Raw genomic sequence first — 17,881 nt, 5'->3', positions numbered from 1 at the left:
AAAGCAGTAACATTTTTATTAAAAAAAAATAAACAATGAGACAAACATTTCCAACATCTTTGGACGGTTCAAAAATCCCATGTTAAACATACGATAAAGCCCGAAACGCGTGAAAATGTTCCGAATGTAAATCGGGTGAAGTAAGCGCTCTATGTAGATTATGCGTCTAGATTGATTAAACTGGGCGAGTCTACCTACTTATTACTTGAGGATGAAAAAAAAACGTGTTTTTAAATGTTGCTCTTAAACAAGGGTGGCACTTGAACTACTAAAAGTACAACAACAGTTGATTCACAACAAAGCGTACGGTATGTTTTATAATCAGTAGAAGCTAGTCGTATTTACGCTTATGAGACCTGTTTCACCCATAAGTAAAGAATTGACAGGTCCATCATGAAATATTTTCCCCATCGTGCAAATACTTGTCATCGGCCGCGATCAATAACATGCGTGACTATAATTATACATGAGTAACAGCCAGGTGTTTATGATCAATATGTATCCAAGGAAACGTTGTAAATATTCATTATTGTATATGTAGGTGTTGTATATTTGTGTAACACACTACCAGTGAAGACAAGGAAGTAATACCAATCAAATGAAACGCCTCATAGATTCAAGGTAAGATTTCTTATTCATATTGCAAACTATACTAGCGCTTACTTTCTACGAATATGAAATTGTATTTAGGATAGTCAAGTTGAAATTCGTGGAAATACGGGACAACTTTTGATTCTACATTTCATGTTATGAACAATAACATTACAACAACCAGCCATATATAACAGTATAGGTTTACAAATAAATACCAATGGTAATTCCGATGACGTGGCAATGTATGACTGGTTCTATTGTTTTTATTTCTTAGTCTATCCATTGTTTCATGTGACAATTTCCTCAAAAGTGGATATTTCTAATCTTCTGGAAAGCAAAGGCAAATGTTGTTTCATTCTGTCCGTTGCCATTTATCTGATTCATCGTGTCCTGGAAAATACATACAATTTGCACAGCAAGTATACATTTACATTATGTTTTATATATAATAGTTGCTTATGAAACGTGACCAAACGTGTAACATTAGTTTCGTTCACATATTAAAGCGTAAATTAAAATAAAATCAATACCTGTGCTGTCTGTATAGATTTGCGAGCATATTGTGTGGAAGTTGTCGGCACAAATCGTTTTCCTAATGAGCTAAGAATCTGAAAACAAAAAGAAACAGAAAATTTTTATCACATAATGCAGAAGAAAATCGTTTACAATCATAGTGAAAATTCATATGACAATAAAGATGCTGCCACAATATATTTACATAAAACCACACCAAGAAATATACTTTCGAGCCTCACTAGGGATGTAGAATTATTCATGTGAGGAAGTTGTCCGACTGGCTCACGCAAGGTCGATGGTTCCAATCAGGGGTCTTCCTCCACCATAAAAAGCTGGAAAGTCACCACATTACCTATAATTGTATCGGTGTGACGTTAAAAAAAGACAAGAACTAAACATTAAAAATTAAGACAATAATAATATAAAGCATTAGATCTATAAGGTAAACCAATATGTTACTGCGCCATACACTGAACAATTGACAGATGCTGGGTTTCCGATCATTACACACACGCTGTATAAATAAGAACAACTAGTTTACAGTTTACCGCTTAAGCAACGGTACATTACAATCTTTGTCTGTATTTTATAGTTCGATTTAAGATCAATATAAATTCAACTGAAATAACCTCTCACCTGTTGTTGTCTGCAACTAATTGCCCTATGTACAGCTGCTGCAATTCTAGGTGAGGCTCTCACAATCACTTCAAGCGTATCCTCCATTTCATTCACTGTATACCCGTCATCACGGTTTGCGGTCTTATCTGGTTTACATGGTAGTATGCTAAGTTGAACAACATGTCCGAAAGCAGTCACCAGCTGGAAGTCGCTAGGTTTCATGCCATTGCAATCTGATATTGTCTTACCAAAGAGTAACTCAAGTAGATGACGTGCAGCTGAAAATATTGCATCGAAACGGATTTAAACTAGAAATGTGTCCATGGGACACAGATGCCCCCACTACAAGACAAAGGACACATTTCAACCTTGGGGAAAACAATATGTTGCTATTTAAAAAAAATGCAAGGGGCCACAACTCCTACACGACTGAATGAATTCGGACGCGAAACCCCAGGTGCACAACTGCACATGCTGACCAACATTCCTGTAAACTTTGGTGACTCTAGGTCAAATACTTTTGGAGCTATGCGCGACACAACATTAAAATGACCAATTTTTTACTAAGTCAGGGGTCATAACTCCTACATGACTGAATGAATCCGGACGCGAAACCTCAAATGCACAACTACACATGCTGACCAACATTCCTGTAAAGTTTTGTGACTCTACGTCAAATACTTTTGGAGCTAGGCGCGACACAACACTTAAAAGGGCAATTTTTACAAAGTCAGGGGCCATAACTCCTACACGACTGAATGAATCCGGACGCGAAACCCCAGGTGCACAACTACACATGCTGACCAACATTCCTGTAAAGTTTTGTGACTCTACGTCAAATACTTTTTGAGCTAGGCGCGACACAACATTCTCGGAAGGACGGACGGACGGACAAGGGCAAATCTATATGCCCCACCCCACAAAGTGGGGGCATAAAAAAACAACAACAATATTTAACTGAAATTATGTTGAACCTTCTGCGTATATGAGATTGTGTTCTTCAAACTTTAAAAAGAGTTCTGATGATATGTTTTCTCCATATTTTTATTAAAATATTAAATGACTTTAGATACTCACTTTTAAATTTAGAATATCTTCATCAAATGAATTAAACTCGACTAAATATATACAGTGATTGTAGCCCTATATTCAAGGTCATATGTTAAAACAGAACGCATTTATAATATGCTCAGCTGTATAAGTATTCGTGTACTAATTTAAAATCCAACACACTGGTATGTTTACCTATGAATTTTACATTTACACACATACTCTGAATTGTTCGTATTTGTGTGTAATATAAGACTCCCGTCATCTCGTTATTTTTTCACAACTGTCTTTAACCTTTACCCTGCTAAATTTCTAAAATAGACTGGTCCTTCTTTCAATTTGGACAATACCATTTATTATTCAAGAATACCGAACAGTGCAGACCATGATCAGCTTGCACGGATCTCGGTCTACACTGGTCGCAAAGGCAGGATCACTTGCCGCCAGCAGGATAAAGGTTAATTTAATCATGTAAATGATTTCTCACCATTTTTTTTAACTTAACTGCTATCATAATTCATAAGATATCAAATACTGTACTTATTTTTTAAAACTAAACTGCTATCATAATTCACGTGAAATGCAATACTGTACTTAAAATATATATTTATAGTATAAATACCATAAAGAGAGATACCTGCAAATATCACCAAAGCCGTTTAATTGTTTTATTGTACATTTATAATGTCTACATTAGAACAACAACCGTATTACAAAACAAGAGGGTCATGATGACCCTATATCGCTCACCTGTTAACTTGGCCTCTGAATCATCAAGATAAACATTCTGACCAAGTTTCATGAAGACAGAGTCATAAATATGGCCTCTACAGTATGAACAAGCTTTTCCTTTGAGTGGTGACCTAGTTTTTGACCCCACATGACCAAGTTTCAAACTTGGCATGGGAATCATCAAGATAAACATTCTGACAGTTTCACGACGAAAGGGTCATAAATGTGGCATCTAGGGTGTCAAAAAGCTTTTCCTTTGATTTGACCTGGTGACCTAGTTTCTAAACCCCAAGTGATTCCGTTTCGAACTTGGCCTAGAGATCATCAAGATAAACATTCTGTGCAAGTTTGTTTCAAATCAAACCATAAATGAAACCTCTATATGGCTGAAAGTTGTGTGTAAGTGTAGTTAAAATCAAATGTAAAATGTCACTTTTATCGTGTTCACATGGTAAAAATTAACAAATTTTGGCTCTTTCATGGGTCAATCAGGGGCCGTAACTCCGGAACCTATTACTGGATCTGACGGATTCATCATGGAATCCAAGATATATGTATATTATTGCTTAAGAAATTTTGCAAGTTTGTATCAAATCAAACCATAAATGAAGTCTCTATATTGCTGTAAAAGCCAAAATAGCAAATTTTGGCACTTTAAGGGGCCATAACTCAGAAACCCATGATGGGATCTGGCCATTTTTCGAAACGAACCGAGATATTATACCAATATAAGTTGTGTACACGTTTGATTAAAATTCATTGCAAAATGTGGTCTCTATCGTGTTCACAAGCCAAAATAGCAAATTTTGGCCCTTTAAGGGGCCGTAACTCTGGAACCCATGATGGAATCTGGCCAGTTTTCGAAAGGAACCGAGATATTATGCCAATACAAGTTATGTGCAAGTTTAATTAAGGATAACATGGTGTAATAACCATATTTCATATCTTGTAACAGGATGGTAATATTAAAATGAAATTTGGTCACTTTAAAGACATTCAAAATTGAAAACGTTTCACCGAGAGATTTTTCAAATTTTATCATTTTTGGGGGAGATAATCGGTATTGAAGTTAATATTGATGCCTATGGGAAATATATAATTTCTTTGATTATGAGAATCTGAACTTGAGTTTCGAGAAAATTTTGCGACAGAAAGCTGCATTATATGATTCTGATACAAATATCAAAAAGAAATCTAAAATTCCCCGTAGGGAAAAGGAGAATTTTAATTTTTTCTAGTTTTCAGGGAATATAACTCATGAAAAACCAAAATTATCAGGGGAAGTAATTTAAAGGAAATTTTTGAGAACATCTGTCACTATATAACTTGTCAACATGCATCTTATTTCTATCGCTTGACATTTTCAAAGCTTACATTAAGTTTTATGTAAGCTTTTGGCGAAATTGAGACCTATTACGGGTAGTCATCCTTAAAATTGACTGTAAAATGTGGTCTCTATCGTGTTCACAAGAAATTGTGAACGGACGACGGACAAAATGTGATCACAAAAGCTCATCATGTCACTACGTGACAAGCGAGCTAAAAAACCCTAAAACAATCTTTATTCAATAAAGTCTAAGAGTCTAAGACACATTTTATAGAAATATTTAAGTAACAAATTTTGTGGTAACATACCTCTCTCTTGTCCATGTCCTCCAAGAGCTGTCGATGATATATGAAAAACGTCTCTAGTACATACGGTGATATCGCCAATATCTTAAAAGAAATCACATCATAAAATACACATATAAATCACCTAATAAAATTCAAGATCAAATACAAGTAAAAACTGTTTTTAAAAGGAGGTACCTGTGCTATTTTAAATTTATAATATAATGACATCAATCCTGGCTGATTTATAAATAATTGATATCGCTCCTCGAGTGTACATCTAACAAAACTTGATACCAGTTTGTGCATGTGTACAAAGTGCGCGTATCTTCATATAATAGGCAAAAAAAAAAAAACACATAACGAGGGTTGAGCGCAATACTGCCGTAACTACTTCTTTATTTGATAAGAGTTACGGCAGTATTGCGCACAACCCTCGATAAGGTTATGTTTTATCTTTCGTTATCATTATACAACCACATAATCAGTCGACTAAATATTTTCATAACGACGACTTACAGAAATTTTCATTCGGAGAACCAGGTATGTTTTAAAATAATTGTGCTCATACAACAGAAAATTAATTGTGAAAACACATTAGGTTAAAATATGTGCTCGGTCTCATCCATGTTGCTTTTTCATTATAATAACGTCTTTAGTCTAGTTAAAACAACAATTATTTGCATATCTGTAAATATCTGCAATTAGCTGTAAAGATCCAAATGTTTAACTATTCCTGTATTACGTACCTTCGCTCACACCGGGCAATTTCAGATTTGGTATGCGATTCTTCGCTTGATCCTTCATCATTGTGTTTGAAGACCATTTCGAAATGTTCTCATTCAGTAGGCTGGTTTCAGACACTGGCAACAAACAGTCAAGGACATCAATGTCTTTTTCATATATTGGAACACTAAGCTGCCGTTTCTGTGTTCTATCTCTTTTACCATCTCCAGTAGTTACATTATTGCCTGTCAGAACAACTGCTTTAATAATTAGTTTACATTTTGACAGTATCTGCTGAAAAGATACTGGAAGTGACAGTATAAATTTCTCATTCTTTTTCCATTCTTTGTTTACCTTCACGGACGAAGTAGCAATTTCAACATCATAAGTGGAAACTACTGACGCAGAGAAAGTCCAATCACTGGATAGAGTAACTGCCATTTGATTTGTGATTTCAACTGACATCTCAAAAACTTCATTTTTGCCATTCATTTGTGCTTTTGCGTCGTAGACAACAGATATAGGAATGTTGGAATACAAAGGGCTAATTTCTTCTTGCACTCTTTCTTCTTTATTTTCTCCTTTGTCGCTCAGGCATACATTCTTCTGACGGGCGTATGCAGCCATTAAATATGCTGCAATACTAAGTTGCTCCATGTTTTCATCTTGAACTTCTGTCTTTTTCTTCAATTCTTGTCTCTTTCTACCAACTTCATCAATTGAAGTCAGAATATCTTTAAGAGTTTCTTTCTTTGAGATGCGAGTATCACAGATAAGGTTTGACCACGATGATGCTTCTATTACTACAAGTTGACCATTCAGACAGGAACAATGAACTGTGCATGGGGATGCTGAAATGTGTGAACAGATATTATGTGTCTTATATCTTTATGCAAAAAATGGAGAAAAAAATCGCACAACCATTGAACAGGTTTTACAGAAACACTTGTAAACAAACAAAGCAATATTTGCTAACTACTTGATATGAAATAAAATATGACCATTTGAACTGTCTCTCACGATCCAAAAACATTTACATGCCTGCTATAAAATATTTGATTTATACATTTCTTGTTGCAATCTTTGTAGTTATTTGATTTGCAATCTTTGTGGAGTTATGTTGTTACTTAATACCACTGAACATTTCAATTATTCATTTGCATAATTCAAGAGTTATTCATTTTAAATACAACCGTCTGCAATACCAAAAGTGAACATTACCTTGTGTCCCAACATATCCATCTGCAGATATCTCATGTATTTCAGTCACATATCTATCATTCAGTACCTTCGTCTTAGATATTTGCAGTTGTCTGTTTCTTGGCAAGTGGCTGTAATTGCTATGTACATCTATCGCACTTTCAAACAAGCTATATCCATTTGAGTAGTACAGTTTATTGTGAAAAGATCGAACACTAAGCACGGGGCTACAAATAAAGTCTTCGGAGACAATATAGTCTGGATTACCATTCACACTCCAGAATATTATCACTTGACCATCATGTCCAAAAATACACAGTACAGTATCACAACAGTCGTACGTTTGCCCGTCGCCTTTCACTAAAGTTACACTAGTTATTTCCCTCACAGAGAGGGACATCTGACACAGTAAGCTCCAGCTGCCCTTATAATGCTTGCTCCTCAACGGCATGGGCATATTGTCTAAACTGGAACTGGGAACAAACGACGACATAGGAATGAAATGCACTGATCCATCTGGTTGACCAATCAATATAATAGGAGACTTTAGAAGTACTGTATCTTCTCCAAATAACTGTTTAAACAATGTTGCATCTAGTTTTAAAATGTCTGAGCTGGTTGAGCCATAGCTGTTTATAGTATCACATATCAAAACCTTTACTAATACGCTTTCCGAAAATTTAGCTTTTTTCTCTGTAACAGCGTTTTTTGGTAGCCTGGCAGTACTTTTATCAGCATGCATATTTGCTTTTCTGTAGATAAATATGGTGTATTCTGTTGACGTTTCTGTTACAATTACTATCTGATTTGAACATACACATAATGCAACAGGATTTTCATGTTTCTTTCCGACAACATCTGAATCATTCAAAATATAGACAGGTTGTGTTGACATGCACAGCTGAAATACATCAACAGAATCATCTTGCCGGCCAAGGAGGTCTGAAAATATCTCTGTCTGATCATCCTCATTTGAAGCTGTTTGTCTGAAAAAGAAATTTCAATTCAATTTTAAAGTACTTTGGTACTACACAGTACTAACAAATGTAAAGCCATCAAACTATATTAAATTCAAACATACTATATACATACTAATACTGCTCTTCCCCACGTTGAATAGATACCAAATACATTTAATTTGAAATGGACTTATTTTTATGGAGGTACTTTACCTCCAATTAATTCTGTTTTAAATCCATGTGATGCTCATTTGTCAAAAAGTTAAGTAGAAAGAGAGACAATTCCAGAAAATAGCAATCAAGAAGGGCTAGATAAAGGCATGCATCAAAACCGATTTTCTAAAGACAGGCCTTTCCGTGGCACAACTAATTTTTGTTTATTTCTGAAAAATGTTCTTAGCTAATACACCTCCGACAGAACTAAGAATGGTACTCTATGAACAAAGTGTGAAACAAAAGGAACATATCGTAGCATAATATGCCTGTATAACTCCATGAACAGGATTAATCAAACCGAGCCTGCAACATCTTTATTCATGTCGTGTTGGGCGACCTGTGTTTTTCCACTTTTTCTTTTATAAACCTCTATCATAAAATACCATCAAGCAATAAAAGTGCCTAACCGGAAGAAACCGACATTTGTCATATTTCTTGCCATAGGAACCACATTTTAGATTGAAACTTACTCAAAGAACCAACATATTATCCCTGTACTTTTGACAGTTAATAAAGGATCTACCCTTTGTGGCTGACGGACAGACCAATCGACAGATAAAGGGACAGAAATGATTCATTCATTCTATGTCCCAGGTTAACTGAAAAACTCTTGTACTTTTAAAATATTTGTGACCGTAAGGATAGCCAGTTAGACGAACGGACGGAAAGGGAGAAAATAACATAATTTATGTCTACTCTTATTACTCAATGTTTTAAACTAACGACGTTCAGCTTAACCTCCTATAGGGTAGAACTACCAGACCTGAATTGTTTTTATAGTAATTTTTTCGAATCAACAATAATTATACGAGTATACGAGTCCAGTTGTACAGATGTTTTCAGCCTGTGTCTTCTTTAAAGCTGCAACTGAATAAACTTGTCCTGACTTCTTGATGCTCAGCTCATATAATATTATGTTATGACATACATCCAGCTACCATAAATGTATAACCAATATGCAATAACTGTACGTCACCAATAGCGCTAAACCTGTTCTGCTTGTAAACTGAAACTCCTCTCTTACTGCATCTCAGCTTTTTGATCATGTTTAGCGTATGTATGCCATCATCTATAGCGTTTAACTACCGGCCATATATTGACACCTTCTATACAATGGACCTATATGTAACTCCTTACCTAACTTCGATGCTGCAACGCTTTTTTATTACGTCACCAATAGCGCTAAACCTGTTCTGCTTGTAAACTGAAACTCCTCTCTTACTGCATCTCAGCTTTTTGATCATGTTTAGCGTATGTATGCCATCATCTATAGCGTTTAACTACCGGCCATATATTGACACCTTCTATACAATGGACCTATATGTAACTCCTTACCTAACTTCGATGCTGCAACGCTTTTTTATTTATAAAACTCCAACGTCTTACTTTTAATAACTTATACGAACTGTGAGAAGCCAGATAGCTTGTTTCGAATTTACCTAGTAACAAAATAATGGGAAAAACTATTTGTGGAATCCATGATTTGTCTACATCTGTTGCTGGATACGAATGAATTCCCTTATCTATTTGTATTAGTTCTTAATCTCTAATACTTGTACTAGATTGTTTCGAGTTACTAGCAAGTGCCCTTTAGCCACGTAAGGGCAGCACTGAATCTAATTATTAAATAATCCTGGATATTGTATCAGCACTAATTTGTTCTCCAAAGCAAATGCAAACTTCTCCGCATGAGAAGTCGATAATGAAATGACTTCAAACACACCGTTTTTATCAAACTGTAAAGGAGAACATATTCCTTGCCCGGGATCAAACCCACGATACACAGATCTGTGCTGGCCCTATTGGGCCTACGTTGGTGGACAAAGATACAATCAGACAAAATTTCAGGACAGCAGAATGTTAACAAATAATAAAATCTGTAAAAAGATCCGTTATAGGTTTATGTATGATTTGACCTGACTGCCTAGGTTTAGACCCTAGACGACACCAGGTTTAGACTGTCTAAGATGTTCAAAAAGGTTTTTCTAAGACTTTAGCTAATAACCTAATTTATATACAAAAGATGACCCGATTTTATACAGACAAATATTCCAACTATGTTTCAAGAAGATCATTCAGAAATACGTACAAGGTTTTTCCATATATAGTGAACTGACCTAGTTTTTGACCTTAAATAACCCAGTTTCAAACCTGTCCTAGATAACACCAACACAAATATATTGTTTCACTAACTGCAGGCAGAAAATGTGACCTATGGAGTGTTAACAAGTTACTTCTTTTATTTGGCCTACATAATTATAGAGACTTAATTGGATACCTGAAACTCATCCAAATTTATGAGACAAACATTCTGAATAATTTCATTAAGATTGGGTGTACATTGTAAGCTCAAGAGTGTTAACAGTCAAATTTAACGACTGATGACAGACACATTATAGCTCACCCATAGCAAGCTTCAAGAGAAACTAGAGCTATCACTAAAGGTAATTAATACAACCAGATGCTGCTTTGATACAGTGAAATTAAAACGTTGTGATTATGATCTTTGACCTTAAAATGTGACCTTGACCTTGACCCTTATGACTTGGGTTGTATGATCTCCATGTCGTCTTCATGAGATAAACAACTGATGCTAGTTTCCAGTGGTTAAAAAGATCGGAGCTATTTGATCTCTGACCTGTCCTTGGCCTTGGACCTTTTAACCTGGGTTGTGCACTCTGCATGTCGTCTGGATGAGGTTAACAACTGATGCTAATTTTATGAAATTCGTATCAGTGATTTAGAGATATGGAGTGGACAAAAATTTGAGCTATTTGGTTTTTGAAGTGTGACCTTGACCATGAATCTTCTGATCCAGTTGTGTGCTGTGAATGTCGTTTTGCTGACATAAGCAATTCATGCCAGTTTAATGAAAATCCTTTCAGAGATTAAGAACATACACAGTGGACATAAATTTGAGCTATTTGATCATTGACCTTGACACTGGGCTTGGACCTAGTGACATTTGTTGGGTGCTCTGCACGTCACCTGGATTATGTAATTTTTTCAAGCTTGTTTTATGAAAATCTTCCGAGCAGTTTAGAAAATATGGACACAAGTTAAGCTATTTAACCTTTTACCTCTATCTCTGACTTTGACCTTGGTTGTGTGCTCTGCAGATCATACCGATATGGTACATAACTTAACTGATGCCAGGACTTATGAAAATCCTCCCGGTGGATTAGAAATTGAGCAGATGAGATATACGGACTGGCTTACAGATGGACATACGTGACTCCAATATAGCCCCAGTATACTTTGTATCTGTGAGTACCATGACATTCAAACGTTTTGACAGTGACCAACAGATAGAAGGGTAAATTTTTATTTTATGCAGCAGAACAGACTAACCTGGCAGACTGTTCTTCACATCCTTTTTCCACCCTGTATAAGCCTCCTTTCTTTGCAAGGCAATACAAAAACCAATGGCCATCATGCTGAATGTCAAAGCTGTGATCTACAATGGTATCTGTGGCACAATGAATAAACACCTGCAATTTGAGTTATCAATGAATAATATATTATTATACTTATAAAAAAAAACTAGCTAACAAAGGCAGCAAGACATTGAAGCTGAGAAAATCTTCAATTTTTCCAAACTGTTTTCAAAGATGACTGACAACACATTCACAAAAGAGGAGATATTTACCTTCGCTGCATCACTTTAAAGCATGAAATAATTGTATGTACATTAATTAGAAATAAGTTCTAAAATATTTTCAGTTATTTTTGATTATTTATCAAGAATGATATAAACAACTGAGGAGAGATTATAGCTGGGAACATACAAAATATGTTTAAAATAAAATGATGAGATAAATTATATAAAAATGACAAAATTTTTGCAACATGTGCAGTGTGTTGGAGAATACACCCCCAATGTGTCACTGACTTCGAAATTTTGTGGCCAAAAAAACAATCTGGGCCAGTGGAAACCCTGATTATCATGTGCTTTTAGTGTGATCATGTAGTAATAAATTAGATCTAGAACTGAAATTTAAACAAGCAAATTCAGTAAATGGGTATTCCTGTCAAATGGGAAGGTTTTACCCTTTAAGGCAAAAAGCACTTTAGTGCAATTGAATTTCAGTCTTTTTGAAGGCTACATGTACTCATTCTAAATTATTGATCCAAAACCATTTTCCTGTATTTAGTTAAAAACAAGAGCTGTCACTAATGGTGACAAATGCCCCCGCAGCACCTTGACCTTTGACCTGGTGACCCCAAAGTCAGTAGGGGTTGTGTACTCAATAAGTACTATCAGCATGTGAAGTTTGAAGGTCCTGGGTGCAGTAGTTTGCGAGTAAAGTGCCTTCATGCAAAAAGTTAACGTTGTGACGAACGAACTAACGAACTAACGGATGGACAGTTGAAAACTAATATGCCTCCCTTCGGGGGCATAAAAATTGCCTCAATGTTTACCAGGTTTGATCGGCTTCAGGGTTGGCAAAAACCCGGGTTTTAAGCATATTGCCCAGCCCAGTGGGTAATAGTAATACTGGGAAAACCCGGGCAATAGTGGGCAATACTGGGCAATATAATATTTCAGTTCATACTTCAATACATATTTCAACACTTTAGTTGACTTACAACCCATATAGTGATAGCAGCGACACCTGCATGCCTAATGCTGTAATATCTATAAAAAAATCTATTGAATAGACATTATTATGATGATGTTAGAAGTGTGAACAACTTAAATCTGGCCATTTTACTCATGAAAATCAACTTTCCAATTTAGATCACATTGTCATTTCTATGCTACAATGTATTACCATGAAACGTATGGAACTGTTAGCACCTTTAGCCTGCTGGTGGCAATTTAGTGGTTCTGCCTTTGCGACCAGTGCAGACCAAGATCAGCCTGCACACCCGTGCAGTCTGATCATGGTCTGCCCTGTTCGCTATTCACTCAGTAAATTTTCAGTAAACACCCCTTTAAATGATAAGTGGTACTGCCCAAATTGAACTAGAAAATGCTTTTGTAAAAAAGCGCAAGTCTCCCCCAATGCAAAGTCCTATAGGCAAGAAGTCAATAGGGGTCAGGAGCCAAAGTCAAAGAGACACTGATGGTTGGCTGCAATAGGGATCATCTACTTGGCATGTCCAGTCATCTCGCTAAATTTCAGCACTCTTGGCCTAGTGGTTCTCAAGTCACTGTTCAGGCTCCTGTGACCTTGACCTTTGATCAAGTGACCTCAAAATAAATAGGGGTCATCTACTCTGCATGTCCAATCATCCTATTAAGTTTCAACATTGTAGGTCAAGTGTTTCTCAAGTTATTTCCAAAAATAGATTTTACATTAACAGGCCACTGTGACCTTGACCTTTAATAGACTGACCCCAAAATCAATAGGGGTCATCTACTCAGCATGACCAATCATCCTATGAAGTTTCAACATTCTGGGTCAAGTGGTTCTCAAGTTATTGATCGGAACTGGCTATCAATGTTCAGGCCCCTGTGACCTTGACCTTTAACGGAGTGACCCCAAAAACAATAGGGGTCATCTACTTTGCATGTACAATCATCCTATGAAGTTTCAACATTCTGGGTCAAGTGGTTCTCTAGTTATTGATCGGAAATGGTTTTCCATGTTCAGGCCCCTGTGACCTTGACCTTTGATGGAGTGACCCCAAAAACATTAGGGGTCATCTACTCTTTATGACCAATCATCCTATGAAGTTTCAACATTCTGGGTCAAGTGGTTCTCTAGTTATTGATCGGAAATGGTTTTCAATGTTCAGGCCCCTGTGACCTTGACCTTTGACGGAGTGACCCCAAAATCAATAGGGGTCATCTACTCTTCATGACCAATCATCCTATGAAGTTTCAACATTCTGGGTCAAGTGGTTCTCTAGTTATTGATCGGAAATGGTTTTCAATGTTCAGGCCCCTGTGACCTTGATCTTTGAAGGAGTGACCCCAAAAACAATAGGGGTCGTCTACTCCAGCAGCCCTACAACCCTATGAAGTTTGAAGGTTCTAGGACAAATGGTTCTCCAGTTATTGCTCGGAAATGAAGTGTGACGTAAGGACGTACGGACGGACAGACAGGGCAAAAACAATATGTCTCCTGGGGGAGACATAATAATGGAACAGTCCATTATAGAAATTTAGCAGGGTAAAGGTTAATGTTACTGAGGATGGGTAAAAAAAGATTGCAAAATGTAAAGACTGTAGCACTGTGGTTAGTACCAAAATTGAGACTGACAGCTCATAGACATGTTGCAGTGTGTTGGGATTAGATCAGCCTTAGACCACTCTGTAGGGTACTGTAGCCAAAAACCTTCTAGATATGCTGGCATATCTTCTGCATCAACAAAAAGGGTGTTATTAAATTTTGGTATTATTCAGACAAAACTCAGAAACAGACTTGGGATTGAAAAGACTACAAAACTTGTGTTCAGTTACAGAATGCTTTGTGATAAAGAAGAACTAGACTGTTAGACTATCATATGTTAAGCAAAATCTAGTTGTGACCTAGAGAGATCGTTCAATATATATGTGATCAGTGGCAGCGAGTAGGTAATACTGTGTCATTTATAAATTCACATACCTGTAACTGTAAATGTTGACGGGTGTTTACTTTCACGTAAAAAAACACTTTGTTCAGTAAATAAATGGTAATTTTGTTAATAAAACTGTTCTGTCAGCTACCTATCCCTTCACCAATGGTTTCAATGTAAGTAAAATTTCATGTAAGAATTAGCTCACATTTTATAACATAGAAACTCAATTGTTTTGGTAAAAAAAATTAGAAAAACTTCTTATTGCCCAGTATTGCCCACTTCATTCATTTTTAGGAGTATTGCCCAACCCCCCGGGTTTACCCACCCTGGCTTAATTACCTCATTCCTAACTGAAGTTATCATGAGAAAACCACTTTTCTGTTTTAAGTTGAATTAAGTAACAATTTTCTTGACCTTGAACTAAGCAACCCTAGATACAACTAAAACCATGGTTTCCATTTATTAGCTTCCTAAATTCCAAGTATGGATGCAATATCCTATTCATCAGTGAATTTACTGAGCAGAAACATTTTTTTTCTAATTTAACAGTCAGGGGTGTAACTGTTTTAAGTTATGTAACCTATTTCAGTTACTTTTTCAAGCATTGTATAACCTTTCTTAGTTATAAAATATAGTTAACTCAGGTAAGTTATTCAAAAAAAGTCTTTTTGCTGTTCTCACAAAGTGATCTTTAAAGTGAAATTAGTAGCAAACTGTGGTTAATTCAATTCTCTTTTAGTCAGATCATGACCTGATAAGCATAATAGGATGTTAAGAGTTTTATAGCTTCAGAAAAATTCTAAGCATTGATAGTATATGGGAGATTTTTTAAACATATTGAAATGGTAACAGAAGTTGTTGTATGATCGAGACATGTGCTCAGTTTGATTTAAAAGGCGAAAATATGTTGGCTAAAGGTTGGCAGGGGCGGATTGGGAGTGGGGACAGGTTCTGACACCAAAGTGTCTGTGGCAGTGGCTAGGGGTCCAGTAACCGAAATGAATTTTATTAGCGATTTCCGTCACTGTTATTTACTTTACATGTAGCAGTAAAACGAATTCAGTCATTTATGAGCACAATCCAAGTCTAGCCCAACTAATTTTGCCCATAGAGCTCTTTGATATATAGAGATTGCTCGCACAACCTATTAAATTACCATTCAAAATGAGAAGTCATATAGTCGTGACCCCAGTGGGGCTCGAACCCACGACCCCTGGATTGAGCGGCCGACACCATATCCACTAGACCACCGCTCTACTTGAGATGTAGAGGCAGATATACAGTAAATGTTAGTCTGTGAAATCGTTCTGCCTTGCAGTCGAAAAATTGAGACTAATTCCAAGTCTAAAATACTAAAGAAAAGCATAACTCCATAAGTTCATGTGTTTTTCTCCGGATTAAAAAATTATATCACTTGCAATGTATTGAATTTAAATAATCTAAAATAACGAAAAAGAAGATGAGTAATTTTTTGAAAGGCAGTGACTACGATTACGGTACCATAATCCTAGCCTCCGGTTCTAGAATTACGGAAGTTCCATATTCCTAGACAACCCTAGATAGTTAGGCTAGGGCTACGGAAATAAGTTAGGACATGCATATTTAAAATGATGTTGTAAACTTACTTATTTCACTGAAAATAACAATTTTTTCATGCCTACCGTATTACATGTATTTCGTGTTATCGATCCGCCAGTTTGGGTTAGTACAGTATAATCTTAAACGATATATTAATGGCGGCGCGCGGAAATATTATAGAAATTTGAGGGTTAAAGTTAGATTTTAAAAAAATTCTATGCTTTAAATTTTATGAGTTTAGTTTGCTTGTCACTCGAGTTTTCCGCGAAGAAACAGGCAAAATCAACACCCGTATACATTTTTCTTTCCAAAACCATACATCATTTATGCATGTTCTAACATATACTTGATGCCTCTAATTAACATACTTCCGTAATCCTAGCCTATCCTCATAGGATTGTCTAGGAATACGAAACTTCCGTATCGGAGGCTAGGATTACGGTACCATAATCGTAGCCACTGCCTTTTTGAAATCATCACCTTATTTTGATAGATAAATGCACATACTATTGTGTAAGTATTCATGATTACCGGACCTCTAGACGGCCCTATCTATCTATACTGCATCAAGTCTCTTTTAGAGTATTACGTGCAGCTGTACAAGAAATTTAAAAAGTAGAATGGACAGCAGGAGAATAAAAGTAATACACGATGTGTATACAGTTGATAGTGTTAAAAAACAAGAAGCCCTACACCGAACCCCTAGCCACTGCCTTTATAAAAGCATTCGTTTCGACATACTTTCACATCTGTCCTGTCATAAACCCCGATCGTGTTGGAAGTTTCTTGTTTTGAGAAAATCATTCTTTTTTTAAAACTTCCCGTACTTCTCCAAACTGGAGAGTATTTTAACCGTGCTGCTATTTGCTCGTAAATACCGTACGATTCCGGAACTGGGACTATCTATGAATGCGGCACTTTATGTACCAGACACTTTATGTACCAGCACTTTATGTACCACTTTGGACACCTTATGTACCACATATATGATATATAGTGGATTATCATTTTTGTTTTGATATGATCAAAATATTTTGATAGTCATTTCATATTAAAATGTAAATATAAAATGAAAAAAAATGTAACTGTTAATTGTTTCAACAGATTTATATCATTGAGCTGATTAAATCAAAAGTTGTTTTCACAGGTAACTATCACCTATTCACAGCACTACACTATGAGATACAATTACTATATAATATGTAGGTGGTACATTAGGTGTCAAAATGGTACATAAAGTGACTGGTACATAAGGTGTCGCACCCACTAGCTATCTATCTATCTGCCGTTGACGTCAAACCCCTTGCGGGAACGTAGACGTTTTGCGCGTCAAAATCAAAAAGAGAAAGAATATAGTGATAAAAATTTAGAGTGGAAGAAACTAAAAATAACTTTGGTGATATAAAAAAGTTAAAACTTGAGCTTGCAGGATAACTTGAATAGGACATTTTGCCGAGATTTATAATACTGCGGACGTAATTTTCTGGCATAATAATTATTGCGTAATTTTCAGTTATCTTAAAACATCTTACAATTGCCCGCAAGATTGTAAAAAATAAAATCAAACTGAA

The 17,881-nt window shown here is 36.0% G+C and overlaps 1 protein-coding gene across 1 annotated transcript; it reads right to left on the bottom strand.

Moving 5' to 3' along the window:
• Positions 1-17,146, bottom strand: LOC123553304 (uncharacterized). The gene is made up of 8 exons (XM_045343045.2): positions 17,052-17,146; positions 11,574-11,713; positions 7,069-8,033; positions 5,871-6,698; positions 5,146-5,226; positions 1,747-2,006; positions 1,125-1,202; positions 1-984 (listed from the first exon to the last, which is right to left on the bottom strand). The coding sequence occupies exons 1-8, from the start codon at positions 17,112-17,114 to the stop codon at positions 898-900; spliced, it is 2,502 nt and encodes an 833-aa protein (XP_045198980.2). The 5' UTR covers positions 17,115-17,146; the 3' UTR covers positions 1-897.
• Positions 17,147-17,881: the final 735 nt, after the last annotated feature.

This window comes from Mercenaria mercenaria, unplaced genomic scaffold (assembly GCF_021730395.1).
Source record: "Mercenaria mercenaria strain notata unplaced genomic scaffold, MADL_Memer_1 contig_586, whole genome shotgun sequence".
NCBI classification, from domain to species: Eukaryota; Metazoa; Mollusca; class Bivalvia; order Venerida; family Veneridae; genus Mercenaria; species Mercenaria mercenaria.
The sequence above is the reverse complement of the archived record's forward strand: the minus strand, read 5'-3'. Positions and strand labels throughout refer to the sequence as shown.

What these genes read in the sequence shown, in the direction of transcription:
- LOC123553304 (XM_045343045.2), bottom strand. Translation starts at nt 17,114, where the DNA reads ATGATTTTCTCAAAACAAGAAACTTCCAACACGATCGGGGTTTATGAC. An exon ending in ATTGCCCGGTGTGAGCGAAG is followed by an intron (nt 5,227 to 5,870) that starts GTACGTAATACA and finishes ATTTCTTTTAAG; the next exon opens with ATATTGGCGATATCACCGTA. An exon ending in AATCTATACAGACAGCACAG is followed by an intron (nt 985 to 1,124) that starts GTATTGATTTTA and finishes TGTATTTTCCAG; the next exon opens with GACACGATGAATCAGATAAA.